This window comes from Lissotriton vulgaris, chromosome 5, assembly GCF_964263255.1.
Source record: "Lissotriton vulgaris chromosome 5, aLisVul1.2, whole genome shotgun sequence".
NCBI classification, from domain to species: domain Eukaryota; kingdom Metazoa; phylum Chordata; class Amphibia; order Caudata; family Salamandridae; genus Lissotriton; species Lissotriton vulgaris.
Window position 1 is genome coordinate 1,122,859,070 of NC_141693.1, and position 13,577 is coordinate 1,122,872,646.

Genomic DNA, 13,577 nt, shown 5'->3' on the forward strand with positions numbered 1-13,577 from the left:
GCTGATCCGATGCCCCATACTATAAGTTGTGGTGGGCGCAAGAAAAATGTATGTGAATTAGTGCTGTGTGCTTTGAATGGGTGTGTGCATGGGTATGTGCTAGCGAATGATGGGTTTATGTGTGCGCTTGTGAATGGATGGGTGTGAGCGCACATGTAGATGGGTGGGAGTGAGTATGTGTGTGCTTGTGAGGGATGGGAGGATGGGACTGTGCTTGTGCGTTCCCACGGCCCGCCCCACTAATCGTCGACATTACGAGCCGCCACTGTTTGTGCACCAGCCAACATTTTGTCAGGTGCCATGGTGGCCGGTAGCTGTAGCAGTTTGTTGAGTCAGTAGGAGTTAGCATTAGTGGTTAGATTGTTTTTTGCAGTTTAGTGTAGTGTAGTCACATTCCAAACTGTACTTACTATGACAGTAGCAGCCGGAGTATCCCAGAAGGAGTTGGTGGCACAGGCAGTAAAACTCCTAGCGGTGGCAGGGCACCTCGATTTTCTGGCGGAGGAGGTGACATATTCCAGAGGAATTAACCCCTTACACGCGGGGCTAATTCTCCCGTAGTGTTGGGGAGGGGCTGCGTGCGGCGCCGCGGTACTCATGACGAGTCCAGCTCGTTATGCTGCACAGTGGAGCTGTGCTCATGACGAGCTGGACTCGTCATGACTCCACCCACTCCTTTAGAACGCCTGCACAGGCGGGGAATTAGCCGGGGGTGGGAGGGCTGGACTCCACTCCACTCCACTGTGCCTCATGACGAGCTGAGCTCATCATGAGCATGGAAGGGTTAAAGAAGATTTGAGAGAGATCCACAGGTTATGGGCTGGTTTTCACCTGATATGGTCTGAGTTTGTATCCAGGATGGTGTGGAGGATGGCCGTAAAGCCTGCAGCTATAGACAGAGATATGAGTAAGTTGATTAAGGAGATGTATTTTTTCTGTAAGGACCTCGGGATGGGTAGGATAGAGCATTCAGACCTGCCTTACAAAGACGTGGAGTTCTTCCCCACAGACAAATTCCATTGATCATTAATTGGCATGGAGCTTTACTTGTTGCAGATGAAGCTGGTTCTGGTTCTAGTGCTGAATTTCAGTTAAGCGAGCAACCCACCTCATATGAGTTACAGAGGGGAGGGGCAGAAAAAGGTGGGAGGGAGCAATGTTGGATCAGCCCTCTTTTTTCTGGGTGGCGGTTGGCACTGAAGTTGCCAAGGTTTAACAAAGTTTATTGTTGTTGTCAGTGACACTTCAGGCTGAAAGGGATGAGGTAGGTAAGTTTGCTCTTAGACAAGACAAGAATTTTACGGTTATATAGGAAGTTTAGTGGGCTAAGAGGTTAATATATGGAGTAAAGAGGGAAGGGATTTTAGAGGTCTCAGCTACATTCGGCGAAGTGTGGCTCAATGATTAGAGCGGCAGACCCTGATGCAGAGGTCTAGCCCGGGACCAGGGTTCAATTCCCCGCCTCGGCGGGTCTTGGGCTCAAAATTCCACGGACCTGATAATTCTCGCCTCGGTGCCTATTCCAATCATGGAGTCCCGCTCTGCAACTCTGGGCAATAGCTTGCTTAATCTCCACAATGACCCCCACAACGCTAAGGATGCCTGGCCTCCACCTTGGGGCTGCCCAGGAGTGGACGCCTCACAGGGAAAGCCAGGATGGGTACCACAGCGGTATTCGTACAAGCGCCTTGCGGGTGAGTAGTGTGCTATACAAGTATCAATTTACCTTTTTTTACATTTACATTCGGCGAGGCCATTGACCATATACAATATTAATGTATTAAGTTGTTATGAAGGGGGAGGGATACCTTAGGGATGGGGGTAGAAAACGGTAGGTGTTTAACTTTGGATAGCGAGTTTGTAATTTTGTAAGGGGAAGACCTAGGGTATTTTGTGATGTGCACCTTGGGGAGAGGAGTTGGCCTAATGGCTTGGGCGGTAGACCTCGAATCTGGGGACTTGCGTTTGAATCTTGGCAATGACGCTGAACATCCTGTGATTCTGGGCAAATAACTTAATCTCCCTGTGCCTAACAAAAAAAATGAATGTGTCCTCATGTAATGCAACTTGTGCTATGTAAAGCCCTCTGATACCCGATTTGTGTGAAGTTCACGCTATATAAAACTCTGTAAAAAAAAAAGCTGCCTTTTTCACACAAACCTGGTTTCAGTGGTCTGTGCTGCTCCCCTCCATCCTCAAAGAATAAGAAGGGAAATAAAGATAGAAAAAGCTAAAAGAGATTACACACAGAATGGAAAAAATGTGCAAGTAAAGGGTCCTCCTGCTAAAGAAAAATAATGGATCTATGGAATTCTGGAAAAATTATACTTCAGGTATTTCGTTGATATGAAAATATGTCACCAAGATGGATTTGATATGCTGGGAATGCCAATAATTTGGAATAATTCAAGGAAACATGCACGTGGAGAATGTTCCTCTACATTGCTTACATGTGTTTTCCTCTGGAATACGATCTGATTACAAGTATTATTAAACCAAAATATATTTTCTTCCTACATGTTATGTGTTCCCTAAAAAGATAGCAATTACTGAACAATAAAATGTACTCTCAGAGACTTAAGCTGCCTTTTCGCACCAGTCCATGATGGCATTTTACAAAGAGTTACATTGAGTTTCTCAAGTATACATTTTACTAACACTGGGCGTAGTTTGCGAAGTAGCGATACGTGTAGCTATGCAAACTGCGTAGTGCACTGTGCAAAATGCGGTTCGCCCTGATTGCACAGTGCCGGTCATTTTCTGCCGCTCTAGTTGATTTCGACTTGAGCGGCAGCTTTCTCAACGCGGACTGGCAGTTTCTCATTGCAAGGGGTCGCAAGCATACGCGACCACTCGCAATGAGAAACCTGACCTCCCCGCGTTGAGAAGCTAGCCGGGAGGTTTACTTTCCACGCTCGCGATCGGCAACTTGATGATGCTGATCTCGAACGAGAAAAAAGTCTAGCCGGGATGTAATTTTGCTAGCTCGCGGTCGCCAACCTGACGTTCAGGACCGCGAGCAAGCAAAAAATGACCGCTGTACTACGCTACGCTTCACTACGCGTGTTTGCAATGTGCTACGTGCACTTCCCATAGTGCGAAGTGGCACAAACTTCGCAAACTACGCAAGCGTAGCGTAGTGCTTTGCCCAGGCTTACATTTTACCCAACTTTAGTTACAGGGGTTATCAAAGTGACTTCAAAAATCATATTTTGAAATACAAAATAAATTCAACACAATCAGGCCAGGCAGAGCAAAAACTGGTATGTTGCCGAATGGTATCATATTTGAAGGGCTAGTAAAAAGCAAACTGTCAGTTTACATTGCAGTGCATGGGCACGTGTTACCTATCAGCCATTGACAATACTCGATTTCCACATACTATTGTATAGTACTTGAAGAAAGAAGTCTCTTCCATCGAACAATATTTAAAAGTCAACACATCTTCAATTTCACTCTTTCTTCTTACACATACCAGTGGCTCATCTTTCCCCTTACTGAACCTGCGGTTCATACTATTATATGCTTAATGCCTACAACCAATCATCGGCATCTTAGATCAGTTTTATTTCTGAAATTCCCAGGTTATCTGCTTGCACCTGAATCATCAAGGTAGACAGTCAAATAGGCTTTCCCAGGTGTACAGACTTTCTCAGAACCCTTGCAAGTGGATGTTAACCCCCATCGATTGCCATCTTGTGTTCTATTGTCTTGCCCTATTGTCAGCCATGCCTTATACCGATCTAACATTCCCATTTACTGAGTTCTTTTTATACACAAGCCCTATAGTTGTCTCCAGATGTAAACTTGCTGCTCTTCCTTGTCTAGTCTAGGACTTAGTTAATTAGTTAATTGTTTTAAGTCAGGTCTGCCACTGAGTGGTTGCTCTTTACTTTGAAACTGATGTTTGCAATACAGTAGTGTTAAATGTCGATTCTGCGCCTCTTTCCAGTTTTATGATGTGACTTTTAATTGTGGAGTAAGCCTCGGATGATGAAAATGATGTATTCAAAGTGCCCATTCACCAGGACAGCTCCAGATTGAATCAGTGGTCCGTGTTATGCATGTAATGGGAGATTTGATAGACTCATACAGCAAGAGGAAAGATGAGTGAGGCAGCCAAACAGATTGCCAAGGAGAGGGAGGTGTGTGTTTGTGAATGAGTTACCTACGCAAACTGTTGCTTTCCATCCTGGATGCTGTGTTTACTGTGTCGCCAAAAAGACAATATCGAGGCATTGTGACGCCCACTACTCCTGCCACCACAGGACCTGAAAACAAAGAAAGGAAGCTGTTCATACAGAAAATATTTTGTGAATGAAACAGAACTATTCCAAATGCAATATCACTACACAAGGTTGGGGTGTTTTAGTAATATACACAACAGATCGCAAGATCGCACTATACTGCTAGAATGGAAGGCAAACCCATGACTCTTCTCCCAGTCTCTACTCACTTGCGAAGTTGATTAAATGTCAAAAAGATTGTTACAGTGATATTGTTTTTGATGGTGTGAAGGTGGAGCAGGTGAAGGCCCTAGAAGTGAAAATTTATTTTTTAGTCAAAGCACTTACACTAGGCTAGTGTCAATGCCCGCATGCTGGAGGTCATGAAAAAGAAATATGGGCAGATCTTGAAAGCAAAGTGGAACTTTATTAGACAACCATGCGAACAAGGACTCAAAGACAACGTGATAAACGATGCTAAAGATGATAAAACAGAGACTACTCTTCAGAGGAATACTTAGCATTGGATAACTGGCTCCAAAAAGTGTAAAGATGATGCAAAATCTCCATTCCGCTGAGAGAAAAGTCAGAGTTAACGAGACGGGGAAAAAAAGTGAAGAGAAAGTTCAAACCATAAAAGGGAATGAGAGCTATAGAGAAAGAGGGAAATATCCGCACAAACGACCCAGAATCACGATGTCCGTGGCCCATAGACAGTTGGCGAGTGTAAGCCAGGCAGGTCTCCCGGCAATTATAATCCCACAGCACACTTCTTCAAAGAAGCACATGTGCTCGGAACAAACCAGAGTATATTTTTCAAAGGCTACGCGTTTCGACAGCGAAGCTGTCTTAATCACACCATTTGCTAGTGATACAGGAAGTCTATACATAAGTGTAAACACAAACAATGGACTATTGATTGATAAGTGGTGTTTGCTACCACGGCGGCCATTTCTGAATATTATACATATATCTTAATCTTATATGAATCCACATATTAAATGTGCATATTCATTGTCATAACTCATGATGTACACAGTAAATTGAAAACAAAATGAAAACATAAGTGAATCAAATTGTAATGCCGGTGCAGCACCCTATGCGTACTACAAGCAAAATCTCCATACGACTTTCTTAGCTAGGAATACGATAACTGTACATACAATTACGTGGCCAATAGTGCCGCTAGGAAAGTAAGCAAGTTGTATCAGCTTGTCCTTCAAATAGCACGATTATAGAAAATCAACAAAGCATACCGTATCGCAAATTATATTCGGCATAGTGTCAAAAAATTCACATAGAGCCTGATACAAAAAATACTGGGCTCACACAGTAATGTATATGTGCTCATTCTATATGCGGCATAGTGCCAGATTTTTCCTAATTAACACAACACAATTCTAAAGCAGAGATTATTTAAACTGGCAATATAATAATGTTGCACTTAAACATGTGAAAATTCCAAATGATATTAATAGACCAACTTCATTCTATCAAGAATCACAAAATTCAAACTCTAAAAACAAACTATAGAAGATTCCTGAAATAAGTGAAAATAGAGAAAAGAAGAAAAGTGCCCAAAGATTTATGTGAGGATAGAAAATCTTGTCTGAGATGGACCCACAGAATGGGGAAGAAAAGGGTAGGGTGTCTGGAACGGATGAGACAGTCCGCAACTGAGGCAACCCTTCCTTTCCTCCTGTGTAAAGAGAAAAAATGAAAGTGATATTAAAATCAAGTCATTCTAAACTATTCCATCATAGTTAGGTGCCAAAATCTTTAAAACATTTCAAACAGTTGAATACAAGCAGTAGCAAATATTACAAGTCAGGACATTTTGAAAAGGTAATAAGACAAATCAGAATAATTCATCACGTGGATGTGAGGCTAATTCCTCTTCAAGATTATGACCTCTTGGATACTTTGTCTCGAGTTCAATTATCCACCTAGATTCTCGTTTACGTAGGAGCAGAGTTCTGTTTGCACCTCTGGGACCAGTGTGGTCTTGTTCCACTGCGAAAAAACTTAGCAATTAATTATTGGACAGGTGGAACAACTCGAAATGTCTGGCTATAGGGTAATGCGGGTGTTTTTTGTTTATGGCACGCATGTGCTCAAGCACTCGTTTCCTTGTCATTAACGTAGTACTGCCCACATACCACATTTTGCATGGGCATATTAGAACGTACACACAGTATGTGGAACTGCATGTTAGAAATTGGTTAGTGGATCAGATACAGACATTTTAATTTCCACAGTAAGCTCAATTTCGGAAAGACAAGTCCCATCAAGAACGGTAACTTTTTTAGACGAGTTCAGGGTCCCACGCAAGGGCCGTCAGATACCAAGGTCAACACCCCAATCACCATCAGGAAGAGGGAAACCTTGGGGCACAGGCCGCGGAAGAGGAAGATGGAGGGGAGGAGCAAGCAGAGACGCAAACAAAGAAAACAAAGGGAAACATAAGAACAACACAAAAGAGCCTATGGGAAGCAAGACACGGGGCTGCGAAAGCAAGAAATAATGGATCCGGACACGGTAAACAAAACAAGTGACAATTTGAGCAAACGTCAGCTAACATTTTCTGAGAAAAGTACACTATGTTTAGGCCTAACTTTTTGTCCTTCTGAAGTTTTCAATTATGCGGACACACAAATTGACTTACATAAATTTGTTAGAAAGGCCAAATTGATAAAATGGCATCATTTTAACAAACAAGACAAGGGCAATAGACTGCTAAGAGAAGACAACACAACTCGTAACTTTCCAAATCTCAACATCGAAGATGCTCAAATGCTTAATAATATACAAGACCTATCCATAGGTCTTGATCCTAATACCTCCATTGGAAATACTGACTGGGAGTTGGATATTCCTACGGATTCTATTACATCTACGAAATTTAAACCCTGGTCGGTTTTCTACCCCAATCTCCCCCATGACAACATTGATACCTTTCAGGAGGTCGTTACTCAAGCTCTGCTTAAACTTAAACGCAGAGCGAACAAGAACATACAGTTTAATTTGTCGATTGAACAAAAAGAATCTCTCAGAACTTTGGCCAATGACACTGATACCATTATTCGTTCGGCCGACAAAGGAGGCAACATTGCCTTGTGGGGGAAGGAAATGTATTTAGCAGAGGCACAAAGAAAACTAGATGATCATAACTTCTATATGCAAGTTAATATGGATGTGTACAATGCCAGTATTGTTGATATTTGGAACAAACTCAAAGAATGGGAGCAAAACGGGTATTTAATATGGGAGGAGTACTGTTTTCTAAAACGGGATTATCCCAAGTTATCTATCCTATACCTTTTGCCCAAAATCCATACAAATCCCACTATACCACCATGGAGACCTATAGTGTCATCTATAGGCAGTGCCTTAGAAAATGTCTCAAAGTATGTAGATTTTTTCCTGCGAGAGTACTTACAGGACTCCCATCCTATGTTAAGGACAGTTCAGATTTTCTTCTTCAAGGGGTCAAATGGGAATCTGATGACCTGTTGATTACCCTTGATGTCAATTCGCTTTACACCATCATAAATCACACTGAACTCATTGAGGCAAGTTACCATTATTTGCAAAGAAGACCCATTGAATATTTGGAACATACGACTATGTTGTTGGAAATCATGTCATTATGTCTTACCAATAACATTTTTATGTTTAATGGCACCCTATTTAAACAGACCCGTGGCACAGCGATGGGCACTTGTTTTGCCCCAAATTTTGCCAACCTCTTCCTGGGCAAATGGGAGGAGGACATCAGACAGGACTGTACCTTACATCCCTGCTTTTCCAAAGTTAAGCTCTGGCTTCGGTACATAGACAATCTTTTTCTTATTTGGACAGATACTGAAGAGCAGGCCACGGAGTTTATTAACAGACTCAACATGAACACCAGCAATATAACTCTCACAAGTAATATGAACACGCACTCCATTGAATTTCTAGACCTTCTTGTAACACCCAAAGGTAATACTCTAGAAACCAGCTTTTTTAGAAAAACTAAAGCGTGTAATACACTTCTCCAGGCTCTCAGCAGCCACCCAGATACCCTTAAGTGGAGTATTCCCTACGGGGAGCTGCTGAGAGCGAGAAGAAACTGTAGTAGCACTATAGCTTTTGAGCAAGAAAAAGAAACCATGATTAAGAGGTTCAGTGATAGAAGTTACCCTGAATGGGTGTTAAAAAGAGCCATAAATCGAGTCAATACAGTGGATCGTGTCCAAACATTGATTCCCAAAGAGGATAAAAAGAGAACAGAGAACACCAATAGTTCTAATAACAGTAACTCAGGACAGATACGCAAAATATTTGCCAATAAATGGGATGTACTTACTAGTGACCCCATTATTGGACCTACTCTGGCGCGACAACCCAAAATAACATACAGAAAAGGTCGGAGTATTAGGGATATCATTGTTCACAACGACAAAACACCCAGTAAACCAGTTAGCGAACATAACCTCAAAGGATTTTATCCCTGTGGGCACTGCAAAGCCTGTCGCAATAGTTGTATCATCAAAACTGTTCCAATCCTTGGTCACAGCTCGCCTAAAACTATTAACCAATTAATAACATGTAGTTCCACATACTGTGTGCACGCAATATGCCCATGCAAAATGTGGTATGTGGGCAGTACTACGTTAATGACAAGGAAACGAGTGCTTGAGCACATGTGTGCCATAAACAAAAAAAGACCTGCATTACCCTATAGCCAGACATTTCGAGTTGTTCCGCCTGTCCAATAGTTCATTGCTAATTTTTTTCGCACTGGAACAAGTCCACACTGGGAACATAACTCTGCTCCTACGTAAACGAGAATCCAGGTGGATAATTGAACTCAAGACAAAGTATTCGAGAGGTCATAATCTTGATGAGGAGTTTGCCTCACATCTACGTGATGAATGATTCTGGTTTGTCTTATTACCTTTTCAAAATGTCCCGACTTATAATAATTGTTACTGCTTGTATTCAACTGTTTGAAATGTTTTAAGATTTTGGCACTAAACTATGATGGAATAGTTTAGAATGGCTCTCACAAGCTGTTTGGGGCTAAACACCATCACTTGCCTGAACTGCATGCAGGCCCGCTGACCAGGGGCTGCTGACATCGCGCTTTCTCCTCCAGCGCCGCAGCAGACTTCTCGCAGCTGCCGAGAATGGAGACAGGGAAGACTACAACTCCCAGCGTGCCCTGCTTTTCGGGGGACGGCTGACGATGCCCATTTCCGCGCCCGGAGGTGCCTAAAGGAGAGCTGCTCCTCCCGCGTCACGGGACGCGCGCGGGCGACACCAGGAGAAGCCCGGGACAAGGGCGGGGCCATCAGGGGCCAGAAGACGCCAGGACGGGACACTCCCCTTGGCCTCAAAGATGGGGAAGCGCAAATTGAACATCAAAGAGGGCGAAGGTAAGAAAGCCAAAGTGCCCAGGAAGTCTGGGACAATAATTTCATACCTTACATCAGCAGTTGGGGCTTTAAGCGTAGAAATCGCTAATGCGGAGAAGGAACTGGGACTAGATATACCGGCTATCACACAAACTGCCACAGAACTTTTGGATTTATTGGACCGTGCTCCCCCTATCCCACTAGAACCAGATATTGTACTAGTGAATTCCCCGCAGGTTTATCCTGTCGCTCGAGATCTTACAGAAGCCCCAGGGAGTGACAAAGTGGTGCAGCCTGAGGGACATGAATCCGTCACTCGTAAAGGAAAACGTAACAGTGGGAAAAGTTCCCGTAAACAGCCTAAAGCAAGATCAGACAGTACACCTAATCCTGGCCATTCCGCCAATTTGGCCAATTTGGTGGAAGGTTTATTTGAATCACGTTTGGAGCCGGCACTTGTGAGCATTGGAAAGGACATAGCGTACTCCTTGAACTCTTGTGTGGCAAATACTTTAAAGAAATGTGAACTTATTGATGAGTTTATGAGGGAGTTCAGGGCACAACGTTTTGACCCTTTGCACAGGAAGGAGGAGCGAGAAAGTTCAAAGCCGATAGGTAGTCAGCGGGCAGTCCCAGAACCCCGGCCTTGTCAACCTCCCCATTTCCAGCCGTTGACCCAAAAAATCCAAGGGATCAGGGCCGACTCAAACCCTGGGGGACAGCAGACCAAATCTATGGAGCCTAGGCCATTACTGCCCATTGGTCATGAGCGCCCTGTCGCTGGGCCTGGCCACACAAAGTTACGCCCATTAAACCTCCCCCCTGACACTGCACCCTTAGTGGTAAATCTAACTGGGGTACCGTGCCTAACCAATGATTCTGTGGAAACTGAGGGTAATCTCTTGAACAGGACAAAAAGGTGGTGTTCCCAGTTTAGCAGTGGGAGCGTTGATGTAGCATCAAATATCATTATGGCTAGACGGGTTGGGTGGGTAGGGAAGAAAGACAAATGTATAGCGGTGACTGTGTGGTGGTTAATTTTAAGAGGCCAAACGTTGCTGATAGTCTGGTGTGAGACGGTTCAGAGATTGATGGTTCTGGCATTAGGCCGCTTCCTTTGGGCTACTTTTATCCCCCTCCTTCCCACTTACAGATCAGATCTTATACCCCGAAATTGCCACCGGTTCCACGACCCCACTCTAGAGTACCTGACATGAAGAATAATTCTTATCAAACACAGCAGGCCCTCTTGAGGGAAGAAGACCAGGTCCCAGCCCCCACAGTTTCGCCTGGCTTACATCGTGCAGGAATGGACCCTGGATTACATCTATCAAATAGGTTCTCTCCCCTTTCCAGTTTAGAAACCAATGATTGACAACTACACACAGAGCAGGGTGGCATAGGACGGAACAGGCAGGTTGAACGACATCCCACCCACAAATTACTTAGTTGGAATGTGGCACAACACAATATTATCGCACTACAGGAGACCTGGGACAAAGGAAACAATTACTGCCTGGATGGGTACTGTAGTTTCTTTGTGAATGCGGTCTCTGGACTTGGTGGTAGACCAAAGGGAGGATTGCTTATGCTTATATCACTGGAACTAGTTGGCTCCTTTAGAAAGCTGGAGACGGCCTCAGACAATATTTTGTGTTTAGAGTGGGTTAGTCCCAATTACTCAACCGTTTTGTTGATACATTTTTATAACAGGATTTGTGGAACACTCATATAAGTTCCATGGCGAGTTTTATAGATGAATACAGTCAAAATATAATGCTTTAGTCGAAATAATATTAATGGGAGATTTTAACATTCATCCGTGTGGTTGGGATTGGTTGGCAGAACACCAATTGGGGCCCCCTGGATCCATTACCACCCATTTTGAACACACCTCACAAGGGGAAGCGCTGGAAGAATTACTAGCTAATATGAATTTGTTCGAGGTAGATGTGGCCAGGGGAGAAGATAGGGTCCCGACATTTAAAGGTAGAGATGCTGACACAGTGATCGATTTTATTTTTGTTTCACCAGGAATAGTAAATGTGGTCTCTTCTTATGAAGTTGTAGTTTCAGTTTTCAGTGATCACAATCCCCTGGTACTGTTGCTGACCTTTGGTGATGTTATGACCAGACGGGAGGAGAGTCCGACAGATACTAACAACTTAATTCCCAAGGATCAGGGCAGGAGACTTAATTAGGCTAAGGTGGTCCCAGATACTTTTATGAAGGATCTTGCGACTAAGGCACATGCAGACATGGCAGTCTGCTTAGATAGCACGGCAGATGGTAAAGCCATTATTGGTGCCTATGTCGCCATCTGTACACAAATTAACCAGGACCTGCAGTCTAACAGCAAGCGGAAAGCAACAAACCAACCTAGGTGGTTCGATGCTAACTGCTCTAAAACAAAAGCCCAGAAATCGCAAGCTTGTTGCTGGGCGAAGGAAAAACTATAAATTGGCCATAGCTAATCGCAAAAGGGCTATTAATAGGGAGGCCTGGGATAACCTTATGTCTACTGATGTTCTTAGAGACAGCAGCAAATTTTGGGCAATCATTAATCACCCCTATTTTTCTGGAGCAGACAATTCTGTTTTGGATTGTGTGATCCCAGACGAGAAATGGGTTGCCCACTTTAGTAAGATTTATGATATTGTGGAGGGCGCCACAGATGAGATGGGTCTTGTACATATGCACCCAACCCCCACGTTACGCTTTAACGAGGTAGAGGTTCAAAGGGCTATAGAGGAGATGACAAAAAATAAAGCACCCGGACCTGATGGCGTCCCTGCAGGCTTATACAGGACCCCACTTAAATTCTGGACGAAGACATTAACAAATGTATCCAATTCCACTAGCACCTCTGGGTTCCCCTCGTCATGGGCAACCTCCATAATAATACCCATATTTAAAAAAGGACTAAGGAGTGACCCCGCCTACTACAGGCCGATTTCCCTGATTGACTCTGCCGTTAAGATCCTGGGCAGAGTCATCCTGCATAGACTGCCTGAAGGAGAGGGGGGTCCTTTCCAGCCTACAATATGGGTTTAGGGTCATAAGAGGCACCCTTGACCAATGTCAAAATCTTTATATGCTAATCAGTAAATACACCCAGGCCAAGGATGGCCTGTTATATATGGCCTTCATGGTCCTTTCTTCGGCCTTCGACCTGGTCAACCGAGCGAAGCTGTGGTCCATCTTATATAATTTAGGGATTGACCCGTCGTTAGTACCAAGGACTTTTAGCTTCTATCAGAGTCAACAGGAGGGGGGATGCACCAGCTTTTTTAGGTCCAAACGAGGCGTCAGGCAGGGCTGCATCTTGGCACCCCTCCGGTTCACCTTATATATAAACTCACTGGAAAAATCTTTGGATGGGGCTACATTACATGTACCGCGAGCAGGGGACTCAGCGGTGCCAGTACTTCTTTACGCGGATGACACAGTGCTTTTGGCCCGCACAGGACTGGGGCTGCAGAGACTCCTGGATACATTTGGGGAATTTTTGCATACTTTAGACCTTCAGGTAAATAACAAAAATCGCATGTCATAGTCGCAGGTAAACAACCAAAGACCCTTAAAATAAAACGCTTTACCTGCAATGGGGGGATGTATCCAGGGTTCCGGTATTCACATATCTGGGTGTCATTTTCAATGAAAGGGACACCTGTGGACCCCAATTGAAAGCTAAAGGCACTGCTGTTACTAGATCAACCTCAGCCCTTACGGGCTTTGCAAAATGTTTGGGGTCACGTCCCATTGAAGCTTTGCTAACAGTGTATAAGTCCAAATGTTTGTCTATAGCATTGTATGGCGCCTCATTGTGGGGGTTTTTACCCCAAGGTAAACTGCAGATTATAGAGAACAAATTTCTCAGATCCCTATTAGCGGTCCCCTAATCCACTCCAGTATTTTCGGTGCACTCTGAACTAGGACTCGGTTATAT

At 43.9% G+C, this 13,577-nt stretch overlaps 1 protein-coding gene across 1 annotated transcript in view; it reads right to left on the reverse strand.

Moving 5' to 3' along the window:
* LOC147712075 (guanylate cyclase 2G-like) overlaps positions 1-13,577 on the reverse strand; it is a 427,466-nt gene that overhangs the window by 3,567 nt on the left and 410,322 nt on the right. Inside the window, exon 18 of the mRNA XM_086919591.1 lies at positions 4,173-4,271. Coding sequence (XP_086775717.1) covers positions 4,173-4,271 — 99 coding nt within the window. The remainder of the gene's footprint in view (positions 1-4,172; positions 4,272-13,577) is intronic.